This window comes from Lontra canadensis, unplaced genomic scaffold (genome assembly GCF_010015895.1).
Source record: "Lontra canadensis isolate GAN:19392208 unplaced genomic scaffold, GSC_riverotter_1.0 scaffold99, whole genome shotgun sequence".
NCBI classification, from domain to species: domain Eukaryota; kingdom Metazoa; phylum Chordata; class Mammalia; order Carnivora; family Mustelidae; genus Lontra; species Lontra canadensis.
The window spans coordinates 4,368,068-4,386,773 of NW_022631093.1; the positions used below are offsets into that span (position 1 = coordinate 4,368,068).

The 18,706-nt window shown below is 50.4% G+C and overlaps 1 protein-coding gene across 3 annotated transcripts in view; it reads left to right on the forward strand.

Moving 5' to 3' along the window:
- The window catches only part of CATSPER3 (cation channel sperm associated 3), a 29,863-nt gene extending 15,731 nt beyond the window's left edge, over nt 1–14,132 (forward strand). The window contains exons 3-8 of one of the 3 annotated variants that reach the window (XM_032837664.1): nt 5,749–5,988; nt 10,382–10,564; nt 11,253–11,393; nt 11,748–11,867; nt 12,716–12,873; nt 13,821–14,129. In XM_032837664.1, the coding sequence (XP_032693555.1) occupies nt 5,749–5,988; nt 10,382–10,564; nt 11,253–11,393; nt 11,748–11,867; nt 12,716–12,873; nt 13,821–13,926 (948 nt within the window). In that variant the 3' untranslated portion in view covers nt 13,927–14,129. Of the gene's footprint in view, nt 1–5,748; nt 5,989–10,381; nt 10,565–11,252; nt 11,394–11,747; nt 11,868–12,715; nt 12,874–13,820 lie in introns of all 3 variants that reach the window. The other 2 variants (XM_032837666.1, XM_032837665.1) reach the window with 2 other exon arrangements.
- Nucleotides 14,133–18,706: the final 4,574 nt, after the last annotated feature.

Here is an 18,706-nt window from a genome sequence, read left to right on the forward strand (position 1 = left end):
GTGATATACACTACAATGTGGATAAACCTTGAACACATTATGCCAAGTGAAATAAACCAGGTATAAAAGGGCAAATATTGTATGGTTTTATCTGCATGAAGTAGAAGAGGAAAATTCATACAGACAGGAAGTAGAATGGAGTTTTCTGGGGGACATGGGAAGGGGAGAATGTGAGGTTACTGTTTGTTGGGTACAGAGCTTCTGTTTGGGAGGATGAAATAGTTCTGGAAATAGATGGTAGTGATGGTTGCACAATATTGTGAATGCATTTAATTCCACTGAATTGATTGTACATCTAAAAATGGTTAAATAGGGTAATTTTCATGTTTTGTATATATCTTACAATAAGTAGAAACAAATGTTATAAATACTCAAAACTAACCCCCTTCTCACTGAATTTTACATTTTAAAATGATGAATTTTATGGTACATGAATTATACCTCAATTTAGAAAATTAATGAGCTGACCTTTTGGAAAAGAGGAACAGAATAAAATCAAAAAGAAGGAAAAAGGAAGGAAACGTAGACGAATAAAGGAAAATAGAAAAAAGGAAATAATAAAGATAGGGACAAAAATTAATGAAATAGAAAGCAAAGATTCAAGAGAAAGTATTAACAAAGCCATAGTTAGAGCTTAGGAAACAATTATGAAATAACTTTGTTCATGAGACAAGACAAATGGAATCTCTGAATCATGTTAGGGTTTTTTTTTTTTTTTAAGATTTTTTATTTATCCATTTGATAGAGAAAGAAAGGAAGAGTACAAACGGGGACAGCAGGCAGAGGGAGAAACAGGCTCTTCGCTGAGCAGGGAGCCCTATTTGGGGCTCGCTCCCAGAGCTCTGGGATCATGACCTGAGCCAAAGGGAGACGCCTGATTGATGGAGCCACTCAGGTACCCCTCATGTCAGGTATTTAAAAGGAAAATTACAGATACAGTAGATGACAGTAATCTAATAATTTTATGCCAATGAATTTGAAAACTTGGCTGAAATAAGATATTCTAGAAAAAATTTACAAAACTGATTTTCAATAAAAAAGCAAAAACTTGAAATAAACTTTGTATGTCCTTATATTTCCTTTAATGGCTACAAAGCATTGAATTAGTAGTTAAAACTTTACCCCCGAAACCTACGACCCAACCCAGACTAGATAGTTTTACATTCATGGAAGATACCATTCTAAACAAATACAGTGCTTACAGTGATTAGATAAATGAGTATATCTGCCTTGCCCACAGGCAGTTCATCTTGTGAGGCTAGTATAACTTCCATGCCAAACTAGACAAGGATAATATGAGAAAGAAAAATGACACCAAATTATATGAACATTAGCACAAAAATCCCAAAGAGAAAATTAAGAAACTGAATTAGAAAATGGATGAAAAAGAGAATATATATCATTGCCAAGTTTTTTCTTTTTCAGAAATTCAAGTATTAGAAAAATCCACATATTTTATTAACCAGCTTAAAATATTAAAGGAGAAAAAAAAAGCCCATCAGATAGTTTCAAGAGATGCAGGAAAAAAATATATCATGAATATCTTTTAAGATAAAAACTTAGCAGGGCACCTGGGTGGCTCAGTTGGTTGAGGATATGCCTTTGGCTCAGGTCATGATCTTAGGGTCCTGGGATGGAGCCCCATGTGGGGCCCCCAGCTCAGCAGGGAGTCTGCTTCTCCCTCTGCCCCTTTTCCCCACTCATGCACTCTCTCTAATAAATAAATTTTTAAAAATCTAAAAAGGAGATAAAAGCTTAGCAAACTAGGAATAGAAAGGATTTATTTTTAACCCAATTAAGGGTATCTATGTAAAACTTGTATCAAAATTCACACATAGTGATGAAACTTTAGCAGTATTCTCTTTCAAAGTTCAGAAAAATACTGTCATTTCTGCATAGAACCCCCAAAAGAATCTGAAAAAAATTGTTAACTAATAAAGTTAATACTAATTAATAAAATTAATTATAAAGCCCAGCAAGTTTGCTGGATATATGATTAAGAAATAAAATTAATTACATTTAAAATATCAGTTATAAAACAGCACTTCTAATGGAATATGAAAAGTACTTTGACAAAAGATTTAATAAAATCTAATAAATCAAAAAAAGATGTGTGATTTTTAAAAAAGATTTTATTTATTTGAGAGAAAGATAGCAAGCAAGAGCACAAGAAGGGGGAAGGACAGAGGGAGAAGCAGACTCCCCGCTGAGCAGGGATCCCAGCATGGGGCTTGATCCCAGGACACCAGGATCATGACCTGAGGTAAAGGCAGACACTTAACCAACTGAGCCCTCCCGACGCCCCAGATTTGTGTGATCTTTTAGGAGAAAATAATTCAAATATGTGAAGGTTTAGCTGATGCTAAAATTTAGGGAAAAGAATGAAAGAGAAAAAGCAAACAAGATGGCTTTGAAAGTTTAAAGGGGAGAGAAGGCTAGACTTAACCAGATAAGCAGACCGTAGGGCTTTCTTAATGAAGGCAGGGTAGAGGCCAGGGCAACAGGCAAGAGGGCTGGGAAACAGACCCTGGTCTGGACAGAGACCGCGCACCTGTCAGGGGGCGCTGTGGGCCGGTGCCAAAAGGGCGCCTTCTGCAGGAAATAGTACAGGGACCATTGGTCGTAGGTGTGGAGAGAGCATGTTACTGGATCTCTGCTTCATGGCAGACACGACTGGGTTAAAGACCCAACCTGAAAAGTGACACTTCAAAATGTTTAGAGAAAATATAGAATATTTACACAATCTCAGGAGGGGATGGTTTCTTAAAATACAAACTCTGTAAGTCATGAAAAAACAGTTGGGTTCCTTTGATTCCATTAAGATTTTAAACTTCTGTTCATCAAAAGATCATTGAAAATGTGAAAACATAAGTCAGCGGAGGAGAAGATATTTGCAACACATCTAACAGGTAAAAAATCAGGATTCAAAATATCTGGAAAAATTCATTGTTTTGCAGACCACTAAGTAAAAAACAAAACAATCCAGCTGAGAATTTGGCAAAAGATAAGAAACAGGCAGTTTACAATTAAGTGTATAAAAAGATGTCCAGCTTCATTAATTATAGAAATTACAAGTAAAATAAAAAGATACCATTGCATATTCATCAGACTGACAAAAATGGAGAAGTTCAACAGTGGGAATCATTGGTAAGCACGTGAAGCAGTAGGAACATTGTGGGATTAAATGGGTATAATAACTACAGAAAACACTTCTCACCATGCAGTCCAGTTGAAGGTGCTCTTACCTTACAACTCCCTAATTCCACTCCTGGGTCTGTACCCGAGGGAAGCTTTACACATGGATATGTGTAAATATATATGTGATATATACCAATTACTCACCCTTTTTGTACTGTTATGCTGTTGCAATAGTAAAATTTACCAAAAAAGCCAAATATCCCCAATGGGTAACTAGATAAATACAGTATTTTCATGAGTGGTATTGCTACATAGTAGTAAAACCACTAGGTTTTGCGTAAACTAGTTTTACACATATCAACATAGATGAATCTCATAGTGTTATTTATTTTTAGAGAGATTTATCCATTTTAGGGGCACTTGAGTGGCTGAGTCATTTAAGTGTCTGCCTTTGGCTCAGGTCATGATCCCAGGGTCCTGGGATTGAGTCCTGTGTCAGGCTTCCTGCTCAATGGTGGCCTGCTTCTCCTTCTCCTTGCTTGTGCTCTCTCTCTCTCTCAAATAAGTATAATCTTTAAAAAAATTTTTCATTTTCAGGAGAGATAGAATGAGTGCATGTGTGTGTGTGTGGCGGGGTGTGGTCCTTGATCTCACAACTCTAAGATCATGACCTGAGCTCAAATCAAGAGTCAGATGTTTAACTGACTGAGCCACTCAGGTGTTCCAATAATTTTAAATGGAAAAAAACCCAACAAATTGCCAAGAGTACTTCAGTGTAACATTATGCTGTTTGTCGTGATATCTAAAAAAATGCAAAAGAATGTCATGTACTTTTAGGGATACATATGGTCCCTGAGGGCTACACAGGAGGCTGCCTGCGATGGTAATAATTTATTTCTTAAGCTGGGTGGTGGTATGTAGTTGTTCATTATATTATTCTTTATGTCTTTTTGTGTATCTTAAATATTAGGTAGTAGTTAAAAAAATAACAATGTATGTAAACAGTTGCCAGTTAGGGGGCCACAAACATAAGTAGGCAGGACAAATAAAAATCCCAGCTGCCCTAATATTACCAGAATGGATAGTTGTGGCTGCAGTTACATCTTCCAGTGGCAGCATCTGACATATATTTAAAAGGTGCTCTACCTCAAAAGCCTTCCTGTTTCTCTCCAGAAACTCTCTCCAGCCCATTTCAGTGCACCCCAAGCTCATCCCAGGGAAAGCATCACTGCTGACCCAGTTGCTCTGTCTCAAGCCCTAGAATCTTCCCTGGCCTCCTGTCTTCCCTGTGTACCCCGAACTCCAGCAGCAAGTCCTGACTTGGCAGCCTACAAAAGACAGGCTGTCCCCTCTTCCCTTTGATGCCACACTATCCCCAGTCCAGTCCGGTCTAACCTCCCCTCTAGCTGGGTAACTGGGAGAAATCATTCTCCTGTTCTCTGACTCTTCCTCCCTAAGCCACCCCACGACTCGCCCTTCTCCTCAGCTCCCCACCAGTCGCTTTTCCACGGAAATCTCTTAAGAATGTACATTATCACTCCCTTGCTCAGAATCCTCCAAGGTGGAGGTTAAAATTCAAAGGTCTCACCAGGCCTACCCTCTGTGGCCCGCCCCTTCAACGGCATCTCCCGCCCTCCTCACCCCTTTCTGTTCTAGCCACGTGGACCTTGCTGTTCTTTGAGCAAACTCGTTCTTACCTGAGGGCCCTTGTACTTGCCGTTGGGGAACTTTGTCCCAGATTTTAGCATGGCTCCTTTCCCAGGCCTCCACTCACCCCCTTTTCTAAAATAGCTGCCACGACTCTCCCTCCCCAGCCCAACTTGTCCTTTCATCTCCTGTGGCTGTTTCCTTCGCTCCCCTTCCTTCCCACCTGGGGTCATATTATCTCCGTATTTGTTTGAGCCTTCATTTCTGTCTCCCTCTACTAGATCATATGCTTCCTGGGGGCTGAATATTTTCTGTCTAATTCGTTGTTGTGTTTGATGATAAGGAAAAAGATCACTCAGGAAGTACTTTTTGGTAAAATTAAAGCCACTGGGGTTGTAGATGCACGAGAAGAATTTGAATAAGGTTATTTCATAAAGTATAGAAGTGGGAAAAAAGCAGAATGTTCTGCTGTTCTAACTGTTCTAAAACAATTAACTGATTTTCAGTATTTGTGATGAATGGATAAATATTAATAGATATTTGAGTATTTCATCTCTGATCCTAAAAGTTTGGAAATTCAGGTTGGCCAGAAAACTCTTGGGATCTTTTCTTTGGGAAAGCTTACACTCAGGTTACCTCACATGCCCAGTTGATTTAGATTGGGGTCTAGGTGGTCATTCCATCTTCCAGTCCGTGTGTCGTTCTCAAGCCCTCTGGATGTGACCTAGCCCCAGTTTCGGGCTGCAGGGAGGGAAGCTGCAGAACGGGAAGAGAATAGGGCCCACCGTGTGTCTGCTGTGTGCCTACAACTCTGCCTGGGTTTCTCTGTTACGTGGTTGACTGAGGAATGCCCTCTGCCTACCGAGATGCACACAGCCGGTTGGGCCCCTCCTGCAGGGAGGGGGAGGAAGGATGGAGCTCTGCAGCTTGGTCTGACCCTCTGACCCTCGGCACCCCCTGCAGGTCTCCGAGCTGATCTTTGTGTCCATCTATAGCTCCGAGTTCTGCATGAAGCTCTACGTGGACCCCATCAACTACTGGAAGGACGGCTACAACCTGCTGGATGTCATCATTATCGTCACTATCTTCATCCCCTACGGTCTGCACAGATTCAAGGGCAAGCACTACCCCTACCTCAACATTGCTGATGGCATGCAGTCCCTGCGCATCCTCAAGCTCATCACCTACAGCCGTGGCATCCGGGTGAGTGACCTGGGGCTGCTGTGGGCTGGGGGCGCCGACCGCGGGGCCCATCTGCCCACCAGCCCCCGAGAAAATAATCCTTCTCCCCCCACCATCCGGTTATGGAGCCCTACTGTAGGGCAGGTCGCTCCTCACCAATGTTACCTCATTTCATCCTAAAACAGCTGCGAAAGAGTGTCCTTAGCTCTGTTTCACAGGTGAAGAAATCGAGACCCACGTTCACGCAGCAGTTAAATATCACAGCTGAGATTTGAAAGGTGTGGCTGACTCCAGGGGCCACGAAAACTTTTTCTCTCTCCCATGCTACCAAAGTGATGGACATGCTTACGGTCCAGGCCCTTCGAGCTGCATTCCCTTCGAGTCTCCGGCACCTTGGTGGCATGGGCCACTCAATTCCAATTGTGTGCTTTCCCCATACAGCTAAAAATCTGCTGCTTCTCCTGACGGAAATAGTAGCATTACTTTGTTCAGGCTGCTCCAGGAATGGGGCTCCTTCTAGAAGTCATGGGGTGACCAGTCTTTGTTTGGCTTGGAAGGTTTCATAGCTGACCCAGCCCGCCCTGAAGCATCCATCCCAGGCACAGTATGTTTGCTGTGGCTCTGTGCCCCGTGTCCATGCTTCTCCAGGAAGGGGCGGCCTTGGCTGCATCTAACCAGCTTGGGTATGTGTTGGCCTGTTTTGCTGAGAGATTGCCCAGCCGGGCATCTGTCTGGAACCTGGGCCCTACACTTAGCAGCCCCAGGCCTAGGGGACAAGACGAGGACTGCATTGAAGTGTTCCCCTTGGCACAGACCCCCGTTGATTCATTGTATGCTCTCATGTGGTCACTTGCCCCTGGGGCCCCTCCCAAACAGGCCTCCTGCCTTCCCCTTCATGGTGAGACTCCTGGAGAGAGGGGGGCGTATTCCTACTCTCCACTTCCTTACTTGTCATTTGTGCCCTGGCTTCTTCCCTCCATAGGAACTAGCCTCTCTGAGGTAGTCAGCAACCTCCTTGTCACCAGGTCCCCTGGGCAGTCCCACTGGCACCCCGTCACTGCCCTTTCTTGGGGTTCCTCCAGCCTCTTGAGCTTGACGTCTTGGGTACATGCTGTTTTCTCAAGACTGTACCCCACGTTCTTCTCACCTGCACCCCACTCTGCATATCCTCTTGGGTGATCTTTCCCACGTTTCAGGGATCATCACCTGCCCACGCTTCTCTCTGACCTTCAGACGCATGACCTCCTGGACGTCTCTCGTGCTCCTCAAACCCAGGCCGTCTGAGCTGGATGTCATCGCTTTCCCCCACCCTCACATCCCCAGACCCTGGCCCCTCCTCCTGTGTTGTGTCTTTACATAAAGGCTGTGCCCTACCCCCACTCAACAGCCAGGTTGTAAATTTGAGTGTCAGCATTGATGCCTCTGTCTCAAAGTCCTGTTGCGTGACCTGCTACGTAGTTTGTGACCAGTCCTCATCTTTTCTCCATCACCACCCTACTTCGTCAGGATTCCTGCCCTGGCTTCCCACACACCTTAGAGAGCTCTGGGGCAAAAATGCCCCCCCAGCTGGGGGATAATCTTTTTTTTTATTTTAATTTTTCAATTAACATAGAATGTATTATTTGCTTCAGGTGTACAGGTCTGTGATTTATCAGTCTTACATAATTTATAGCACTCACCAAAGCACATATCCTTCCAATGTCCGTTATGCAGCCACCCCATCCCTCCCACCCTGCTCCCCTCCAGCAACCCTCAGTTTATTTTCTGAGATTAAGAGTCTCTTTTGGTTTGTCTCCCTCTCTGGATTTGACTCGTTTCACTTTTCCCCTCCCCCCATGATCCCGTGTCTTGTTTCTCAAATTCCTCATATCAAGGAGATCATATGATAATTGTCTTTCTCTGATTGACTTATTTCGCTTAGCATAATACCCTCAAGTTCCATCCACGTCTTGCAAATGGCAAGATTTCATTTCTTTAGATGGCTGCAGTAGTATTCCATTGTATATATATATATACCACTTTTTCTTTATCCATTCATCTGTTGATGGACATTTAGGTTCTTTCCATAGTTTGGCTATTGTGGACATTGCTGCTATAACATTCGGGTGCACGTGCCCCTTCGGATCACTACGTTTGTATCTTTAGAGTAAATACCCAGTAGTGCGATTGCTGGGTCATAGGGTAGCTCTATTTTCAACTTTCTGGGGAACCTCCATGCTGTTTTCCAGAGTGGCTGCACCAGCTTGCATTCCCACCAACAGTGTAGGAGGGTTCCCCTTTCTCCGCATCCTCGCCAGCATCTGTCATTTCCTGACTAGTTAATTTTAGCCATTCTGACTGGCGTGAGGTGGTATCTCATTGTGGTTTTGATTTGTATTTCCCTGATGCCGAGTGATGGTGAGCACTTGCTGGGGAGAGTCTTCAAAGGGTACCTCAAATCACGGCAGCCTTCCTTTCAAACCTGAGAGTGGCTCCCCTTATTTGTAGGCTAGAAATAGACCCTATAATGTGTCCTAGGAGTGGGGGAGGGGAGCATCAGAGGTGCCGGGCACTGGAGTCTCTGGCTGGTAGGGATGGTGGTAAGGCAGGTGGACAGAAAAGACAAGAGGTCCCTGAGAGGTGGATGCTGAGTGATAGGCACGTCAGACTGAGGGACAGTCAGACAGTTGGAAGCATGGCTGCTTTTTGCAGGCGTTGGGCACCAAGGAAGCAGGAGCTGAAAGTGGTGCGGGGGTCAATGGGGATGAAGGAGTTAAGGGACAAAGAGGCTGGGGGTTGGTGACAGCCTCCCGGTGCTGGTCTCCTGCTCCCTGGAGCACCTTACTGTCCACACATCTGAGCCTGGGCAGGCCTCTTCTGTGGACTACATCCCAGGGCAGCGTTTCTCATGAGATCTTGCCTCTTCCCTTGAAGTAGTTCTTGGGGAAGAAGCTCTGTCTCTGTCTCACAGGGAGGGAGGCAGTTTTGTACATCTTGCCTCTTCTGGAATTAATCCCCAGACACTGATTTTCTTCCCCCAAGGAGAGGGATGTGTTCCCCTCTGCAGGCGGCTATCCAGCCAGTCCATGTGGAAGGCAGCGCCAGGGCTCTCCCCTTGTCTTTCTGCTTCCTGAGTTACCCCAGACTAACGCTTCACTGTCCCGGGGTGCAGCTTTTTCAAGTGCCTCCATTCCTAGTGTGAAGCCAGTAAACAGCTTCTTGACCTGCAAGGGGGGGCCTTGGTAGGTGAAGGGATACATGGCAAAGGGCTCGGGAGTTGGTCTTAGCTCTGCCGCTGTATTGGCCAAGGATTTTTGCTTTTCTGAGCCTTTGCTTCCTCATCTCAAAACATGACAAGTGATAATGCCCACTTTCCTTGAAATAATGTCTGGGGCAGCATCTAGGTAGGTGACCATGTCTTGAGCACCAAATGTATGCAAGACTGGGGCGTGGAGAATGAATGACGAAGAGTCATATGCTCTCCAGGAGTGATGAACCCAGTGGGAGGCAAGACAGATGCACACTTTCTAGAGGAAGACTGAGGTCATGGGATGGAGACATGTCTGTGGAGTAGGACCCAGAAAGAACAGGAAGCAACATCCCTCTGAGCCTTCATCATTCCCACTCCCAGGGTAGCTCCCCTATTCCTTCTATGCTTGGCAGAGCATACAGGCCTGGCCCTTAGCTGAGAGGCAGAGTGGGACACCTTGGGATGACTACAGAGGCAGGCTGGGACTCAAGTGGAGTTGCTAGTGGTGCTGATGGGGAGACTCCCAGGCCTGAGGACCATTTCCCCATGGGGGTACTGAGGGCAGAGGCCAGGTACTGCTCAAGCACTACTGGATTGGTCCAGCCCTCAGTCTGGGTACAGTTCCCATTCATCCACCCATCCATCCATCCATCCATCCACCCACCCAACCATCCATCTACCCACCCATCTATCTACCCATCCACCCACCCATCCATCTACCCATCCATCCACCCAACCCCCCCCACCCATCCTCCCACCCACCTACGCACCCATCCTTCCATCCATCCACCCATCCATCGATCCATCCATCCACCCACCCGTCCGTCTGTCCATCCATCCATCCACCACCCGTCCATCTATCCACCCACCCATCCATCCATCCACCCACCCATCCATCTACCCACCCATCCACCCACCCACCTAACCACCCATCCACCCATCCATCCATCCATCCATCCACCCATCTACCCATCCATCCATCCATCCATCCATCCATCCATCCATCCATCCACCTACCCATCCGTCTGTCCATCCATCCATTCACCCATCTATCTATCTATCCATCCCTTTATGGGGCCTGGCACTGGATGCTGGGACCAGCTGGGGTCTGGGCAGACTGGAACTGTCTGCTGAGCCCCACTCAGCCTGGCAGCCTGGCCTAGCCCCCGTGCCTCTGCCTTGCAGACCCTCATCACTGCCGTGGGGCAGACAGCCTACATCGTGGCCTCCGTGCTCATCCTGCTCTTCGTCCTCATGTTCATCTTCGCTATCTTGGGCTTCTGCCTATTTGGAACTCCAGACAGGGGTGACCCGAATAACTGGGGGAACCTGGCTGTGGCCTTCTTCACTCTCTTCAGCTTGGCCACGGTACTGTGGGAACAGGGGTTGGGGCAGTGGCCTTAGGAAGGGGGTGCCAGCTGGTGTGGGTGTGTGGACAGCCTGGGCCTCACATGGGATCGTCCTCATGTTCAGGTACTTAGCTGGGCTGGGGATGCTGAAGGCTGGCCTTCCAGAGCTAAGCAGATGCCAGGGCCCTGGCCAGGGGTCCATTCCTCTCTCTGATCTTGTCGCTCCCTAAAGCATTCCCATTTGACCCACAGGGTTGTAAAAACTTTCAAGGAGTTCTCAAAAGATAATTCATTTGGATCAAGTTTACTTTAGAAATGAAAGCCATGTCACGTAGCCTTTCTGGGACTAGGCTGTCACAACTCCACCCAAAATCGGTCTGCAGTGCCCAAGTCCAGAAGGGTAGACTCTGGGGTCTTTGCATAGGAGGGCCTTGTAGAGAAGCAGTGTATTTCCTGGAAGGATGGGAGGCCTTTTGGAAAAGAGCCCCCAGGGCACCTTGGCTAGTAGCGTCTGTACCCCGTGGAGCCTTGCGTCCCCAGCCACCATGCATAGACTGGGGTCATTAGCTGGGGGTGGTGGTGTGGGGCTGATGTGAAGGCAGAGCCAGCCGCATCCTCAGTGGGGCCAGGGCTGCCATAGCCCAGGGAATGGGGAGGCCTACCCCGTGGGTCCTTGGCACTCAGTACACCGTGCCTTGCCCACACAGGTCGATGGCTGGACAGATCTGCAGGAGCAGTTGGACAATCGCAACTTGGCTCTCAGCCGGACATTCACCATCATCTTCATCTTGCTTGCCACCTTCATCTTCCTCAGTATGTTCGTGGGTGTGATGATCATTCACACTGAGGTAAGGCTGCGCTCGTCAGGATGGTTGGGTTGGCGCTCACGTGGCAGGCAGAGCCACAGGCCCCCATCTCCGGGGTGGGGGTGCGTGGGGAGGTGGTTCTGTGGGCCCTCCCTTGCCCAGCCCCGCTCTTCTCCCTGGGCCAGGGCATCTCCCTGCCTCATGCTGGCGGTCAGCAGGATGGGGGCCTGAGGAGTCCTTGCAGCTGCGGATGACAGCTTGAATTAGGGGCCGGCCCTGTATGGTGTCAGGAGCTGCCCCTGCCGAGGAGCCACACGAGCCTAGGGAAGAAGAAAGACGGGGTGTGTGGGTGTGTGGTGAGAGCCTGTATCTTCCCCCTTTCTCCCCCCTCTCTAGGCCTCCTTTAAGAAGTTCAAGCTGGACCTGATGGCCGAGAGGCACATGGCGCTCATGGGAGAGAAGCAGGTGATTCTGAGGCGGCAGCAGGAAGAGGTCAGCAGGCTGATGCAGATGCAGGTAGGCCGTCTCCAGGCCGGGGGCGGGGGGCAGGCCCATGGGCAAAGGGGCCTTGGGGCCCATGCAGGCAGCAGGTGCTGTCAGCCCTCTCTGGTCTTAGGGAGGGCAGGTTCTGATGCCCTGTATTTTTATTCTCTGTATTTTTGTATCTCTCTGGACCTCTTAGGGAGTTGAGGACTGTAGATATCGTTTCTCCCTTCTTCCTGGGCACAACTCCACTGCCAGGCCCTCTGCCTGGAATGCTCTTGTTATAGAGGCCCCCTGGCCACTGGGCAGCCATAGGGGGCCCATCCACTGCATTGGGCAAGGCCATGGAGGTCCTGACAGGTGCTCCTCAACTCCAGTTTTTCTCAAGTGGAACAAGGATGAGCACAGCAGGCTGGAGATCTTCTGCAAGAGGGATACTCCTGGGAAAGCCTGGGGGCAAGCCTTCTTTTTTCAGCCTAAGCTCTCTGACCTCCTCAGGCCGGGCGCTGAATGCTCTGCTGGGTCCTGAACCCCTGTTCCCCCTTCCCCATGCAGCCAGTGCATCCCTCCTGAGCCCCTTCTCTGAGCTGGAGTCATCTGCTTGTCTTGACTGTGCCTGAGTTTGTGCAGGGCAGGGTGAGACCACGCCAAGCCACACTCAGGCTCTCACTGGTTCCTTTCTATGTCACCTGTCCTCATGTCAGTGATGGTGGCTCACGAGGCTGCTGCGGTCAGGGGGCTGAGACTTGGAGGGAGTCCAGCTGAAGCTGTGATTCGGCGCAGAGCCTCTCCTGGGGCTGGGGTCAGGCCTATGCCTGGGCCCCTCGTGAAGGATCCCTGTGCCTTCCTCTTCACTGCCCTCTTTATGCTATCCTCTCTAGAAAAATGCTGACTACAAAAGTTTCAGTGAGCTCGTGGAGAACTTCAAGAGGACTCTGCAGCACACTGACCCCATGGTCCTGGATGATTTCGGCACCAGCCTGCCCTTCATCGATGTCTACTTGTCCACTCTGGACAACCAGGATGCTACGATCTACAAGTCAGTACCTGCCCCGCTGCCCCTGATCCTGGGAGATGGGGCCTCTCCTGGTCCCTAAGCTTCCTCCGGGGGTGGGGGACACGGCAGGTGCCTTGGGAAAGCAAGGGGACGCTGGTCTGTCTGCGTGTGGCTGAACTGCAGCCCTTCCTGGGGCTGTAGGACCCCATGTGTGCATAGGCCTGTGGCTCAGAGGCCCCTGCTTCCCTGGCCCTCCCCGGCCTGCTCTCACTGGCCCTGCAGTGCTGGGTCCCGGACTCTTCAGGGCCTTCCTCACCACCCCCTTTCCAGAAGTTAGATGGAAGAGCACCAGTTGTCAAGGCAAGAGCTCAGGCTCTTGGCCTGGTAATGCCATGACCTTCCTTTGTGACTCTGGGGAGGTCTCTGCCCCTTTCCTACCTGTCACACAAGAGCCGATGCTACAAAAGCAGTGTGTGAGGCTTTGAGTTGGCCCAGCCCAGGGCTGTGCTCTGTGTGCATTAGCTGGAAGGAAACCTGGCCATCACTGAGCAGAAAGGCGGGGGCACAGCTGCTAAGGAGTCATGGTGAGCTCTTGAGTGAAGACGGACACCAGTAGGCTGGCTTCATGACAGAAGCCCCCTGGAGGGCTTCATGGCCTGGAGGAACTCAAAGGAGGGGGTCAGGGAACCTCCACGTTTGGCCCAAGAGTGGGCCAGGCAGTGTCTGGTCATTGCCCCGTAGTCACCTTATTTATCTGGCGTCTCCAACCTGACATGTGTACTGAAATACCTTACTCGGGGGCCATGGGTTGAGCAATGGACCTGGATTCCAGTTGGCCCGATCTGGCCTCTACAACCCTTGCTCTTCCCTGCACCCACACCGACCGGGCATGGGAATCCCGGGGGTGGGCATGCGGTGGGGTGGGGGGCGGTTCGAGGGGTATGGAGCCCACCCCAAACCCAGGCCCTCCCCCCTGCCCCTACCTCCAGGCTTCAGGAGCTGTACTACGAGATCGCGCACGTGTTGAGCCTGATGCTCGAAGACTTGCAGCAGAAGAAACGGTCCCAGACCTCCAAAAATGCTGACGAGACATAGGGGGCGTGGGCACCCAGACACCAAGGGGTCTTGCAGGCTGTGACAGGTCCTCATTCAACACAGGCTTTTTGAATTGCCCTCTCTGCAGTTGCTTAAGCTCATGGTACTGCCCTGCCTCAGGGGGTTGGGCCCAGGTAGGCGCCCATAAAGTCTGATTGCCTGGTCTGCTCCCCCCTCAGCCTGTGGGTGGGGAGAAGATGTTCAGGACTTGCCCTTGGCCAGACACCTCATCCAGGGGCCACACTGGCTCTCTCCTTCCTTGACCTCAGCAGCAAGGACTCATTGGGCTCCTGGGAAAGCCATCAGAGGACCCCAGACCAAGAAGGGCCTCCAGTAGCCCCCTACATGTATAATGGCTCCTTTGAGCTGGTGCAGCCCCACTGATCTTGGAACTTCTCAAAGCTGGGTGGCTCTTTGTGGGTGCCCCACAGCAGGAAGAGCAGCATTTCTCTCTATGCACCTACTCCCGTGACGACCCTTGTTTGGAAGTTGGCTCTGCTTTTCTCTAGGCTCATGGTGGTTGTGATCCCCCAGTGGGTGCAGGGGGTACCTCCCAGAGGGGTCAGAGGAGCAGCAGTATTGGGCTGTTGCCCCTTGTATGGTCAGTTAGGACTTTTCACTTGAAAGGTGGCCTCTTCTGTGTCCCTCCTGGCCACATGACTAGCAGAGTTGCCGCACTCCTGACACTCCCTTGATCCAGCCGTGATGGAATTTTCTGAAGGCACAGGTGGGGCAGGTTTGGCTGACACCCCTTGTCCCTGACTGGCCAGGCCGGAGGCCCTGTGGTGCCCCTCTGCTCCCATTGCTGGGGGCTGTTCTCAAGGCCCGTTACTTTAGCAGGCCCTGTCTGACAGAGGGAGGAAGGAGTCCAGGGCAGAGCTGGGGTGGGACACCAGCACATACAGTTGAGGGGAAAAAAGCCCCAGACCCACTGGGGAGTTGGGTCAGTGGAAAACACATGTGGTAAAATTGAGAGCGGTTGGATGAAGGGCCCCCTGCATGGACCCGCGGTCTGTGGGCATGGGTGACAGCTCCTCCGAGGCCATAGAACAAGGACACTTGGAAACCTTTCCTCGTGGTTTTGTTCATGCATCCGACTACTATTTACTGAGCTGTGCTGGGTGCTGGGGTGCTGTCACGAGAAGACCCACAGTCCAGTCCTGGTCCTCTTGGGGACCTCGGTAATCAGTAATCCAGCCAGACTGGATGAGAGACATTTCCTTAAGGAAGTGATGGTTGTTCGCTTGCAGAGAGCATGCGTCTTCTAAGAGAGTCAAATCATTGCCATTTGCAAATGTTCGCACTCCCATCGTGTAAAGATGTGGAGGAGGCTTGCCTTGAAGAGTGAGACTTGTCACCATGCTATTGGGGAGCCCTCGGAGGGCGGGAGAGGTAGCCTCGTTCTCTCAGGGGGCACAGAAAACTTTATGCCAGTGCCCTTAGTGGAGAGGGAGGGTACTGAAGTATGCAGGACATGAGAGCCCTCCGCGGGTCGGGGAGAGGCCCAGGGCTTTATGCCTGTGGTGCCTGACCCTGAAGGCTGGGGGCTTCCATGGGTACTCTGGGGTTGCGGCCCTGCCTGTAGGACAGGCAGGCCTCAGGCCACAGCTCTGGTTCAGACCTGGGGCAAAGCAAACACGGCCCGCTGCTCACACTGCCGTGGACACTCTTGGCATTGCTGTGTGCCTATGTTGCTCGGGAGAATATGAAAACACATTCCCCTGCTCTCACCAGGAATCCCGAGAATTGCCTTAAGCCCCTGGAAGTGAACAAAGGACTAAAAAAAATTTGCCTCAGAGAGGTAAGTTGGAAAGTGCTCCAGTTTTGGAGTGGATAGGTCTGGATTCGGTAATTGGGTGACCTTGGGCGAGGTGCCAAATCTTCTGAAAACGCAGCTATTTCCTCTGAGAAATGGGCTGATAAAACTGACCCACTCTGAGGACGGAATGAAATACATGTGAGAACGTGAAGAAGGCTGGAGGCAGCTGTGGCTGGTGCTTCCTCCTGCTCAGCTCTGCCTCTGCTGGGTGGCCAGCCGCAGCGGGCCATGCTGGTCAGGGGCCGAGAAGGCCTGGGCCAACGTCAGGGTCAGGGAGGACAGTATGGCACCGAGAGCAGGAAGCAGAAGTCAGGAGCTGGTGTTGGGGGTGGGCGGGAAAGGGGTCTCCATGGGGAGCTGGCATGGAATGAGCTGGAAGGCCTGGGTTCCCACAGGGAAGCCCCAGGCACAGGGCTCTGGGCCACAGTGGGGAAGGCAAGCTGCCTTGAAGGGCACAAGCAGAAGGCTGTCACCGAGCAGGGAGCCGGGAGAGGGTGACGTGCAGAGGGTCGGCCCCGCACTGCTGGCAGAACAAGCCAGCGGGTATTTGGCGCAAAGTCCCAAAGCAGCGTTTCTGTTTGGCTCTCTTCGTCTGCAGAGCAAACACTGGCAGATTGGAATTCCCACTTGGGCTCTCACCAACTCAAACAGGCCTGGCCACAACTTTCAATTGATTTGCTTGGGGCAGAAGTGCTCTGCCTGCCCAGGCCTGGCTGTGGAAAGCAGGACCCTTCTCACTACCCTCCAGGCCTTGGGTCCAGTAGAGCTGTTCCCAGATGGCTCTTTCATCTCCATCTTGGCAGCCTGTGGTTTGGTAGCTGCACTGGGATGCAGGGGACCTGGGCTTGAGTCTTTTGGGTCACACTCAGGCCTCCCCCTAGCTCCTCTGGGAAGGATCTGGAATCTAAGGCTGGAGGTATTTGGAAGTTGGCCAGATATTTTTGTTTTTGTTTAACTGCTTGTTGATTCCACCAGCAGGAAGCATTCCCTATATGATGGAGATCCAGGCAGGGAGTGAGAATATAAGCTCTCCTATTTATTCCAGCAGCCCCTAGAAATCCTACACGGAGATGCTGGGAACTGCACACCTTGTGTTTTCATCAAATGTGGGTGAGACAGGCCGTGTCCTAATTCAAAGAGCCCTTTACCCAGTCAGACTTTGCTCTCGGTGGTCTCTTTCCTTGTTTTGGTCTCTGTCCCTGGCCCAGCTTGCCGGGGCCTGCTCTCTTGGTTCACAGGCTCTCAAGAGAGAGGATGGCTCTGAATTCTTAAGTAGGCTGCCCAGAAGGGAGCGGCGATGGCTGCCAATACGAGTCCAAGTGCTTGGGAAATGATGAGAAGGAGGTAAATGTGACGGAAACAGGTTTATCACCACGTGAGTGCCCTGCTCCTATCCACATCCCACCACCCGGAGCTCTGCCTGTGCTGGTCCATCCCACACTTCACCGTCCCCAAGTTCTATCTTTGATTTAATGTAGACTCTGGGTGACATAGTGTTGGGGGAGTGGGGGAGAGCCAGGATGGATCAGAAAAGGGAGGAGAGGGGAGCATTCGTCCTCTCTTGGTCTCCTCCATGATGGAGAGCCAGGGTAATGGGCAAAACAGAGAGCAAATGAGGAGACCAGTCAGGTTTGATGGGTCTACACAATCAGGAGCTGGGACAGGGAGAGAAAAAGGAAGTAAAAGCCGAGGACCAAGAGTCAGAGACTTTTATACAGAGGTTCTGACCTAGCTGGAGCATGAGGCTTGCAAAGCGGAGAAATGGGGACGACAGGTGTCCTTGGGGGGTGAGAATGGGATCCTCCCTGATGTTCTTTGAGAGAGGCAAGTCATGGTTGGAATCATTTAAAGATGATTTTTGGTTGCTGACTGTGCCTTTTAAAAATGGCAGCCCCTGAATAGATTTGACCACATAGAATCTGGATTATATTTAGGGGGCCCAAATATCATGCAGTATAACAGAGACCTCTCAGGCTAAAACTGGGAAATGTGAGGAGGGGTTTACAAACCCCTACCTGAAGCCCAACCTGGGTTCAGAGGCCTCTAGATGGAGCACACCCGGGGTTGGTGGCACCACGTATGGCTAGCCCTTTGCAAAACAAAACCAAAGTTTCCAAAGGAAGGTGCGGAAGAAGCCCAAGGGGGATGAGAATCTGTTCCAGAACTCTTGGGACACTGGGGACTGACTCCAAGTTCTGTAAGCTGGTGGTGATGGGACAATGACGTTCTCATAGCAGGGGCCCCCCACTGGCCCATAGGGCAGCACATGTGGCCCTTGATTCCCTCCTTCCCCAGTAGGACCTTGACGCCTGGAATGGCGGTGTGAGATGAGAAGACCAAGGACGTGTCCAAGCAGAGTTCAGGCCCAGGCTCTGAAGGTACAGCCCATTCCTTGTTGACAGTGGAAATGTTACCTTCTATTTTGTTGGCATTTCTCCCTCCAAGATACTTTCACATACACAATCCAAATCGTGTCATAACACTTAGGTGTTTTTCATGATTCCCATTAAACAGGTGGTAAAACTGAGGCTTGGAAAGGTGATGGAGCCCCCACCCCCACCCCGCAGTCTGTACAAGTAAGGAGGAAGAGCCAGGACTCGCAGCCATGCAGTGTGGCATTTGCAACACTCTCCCGCAAAGCTGTGCGCCAATCTTGTAACCAGTCGTTAGCTCCATTTTACAGGTGGGTCAGCAGGCCCCCACAGGGACCGTCACTTGGCAGGGATGTCCTTAACCGGCAGAGTCAGGATTTCAATGCAGGCTACACAGGTACCCTCTGCTCCACAGCCTCCCAGCGGCCTTAGTCTTCTTTCCAGAGCGATTTTTTTGAACATTAAAACTCAAGCCATGTTTGCCTTCCAGTGGGGCCCGAGCCCGGAGTCTGCTGGCCCAGCAGCCCCTGGCTTGGCCCTGGGAGCCTCGGAGATGGAGGGGATGGTGCGCGCAGATGGGTTGTGACTC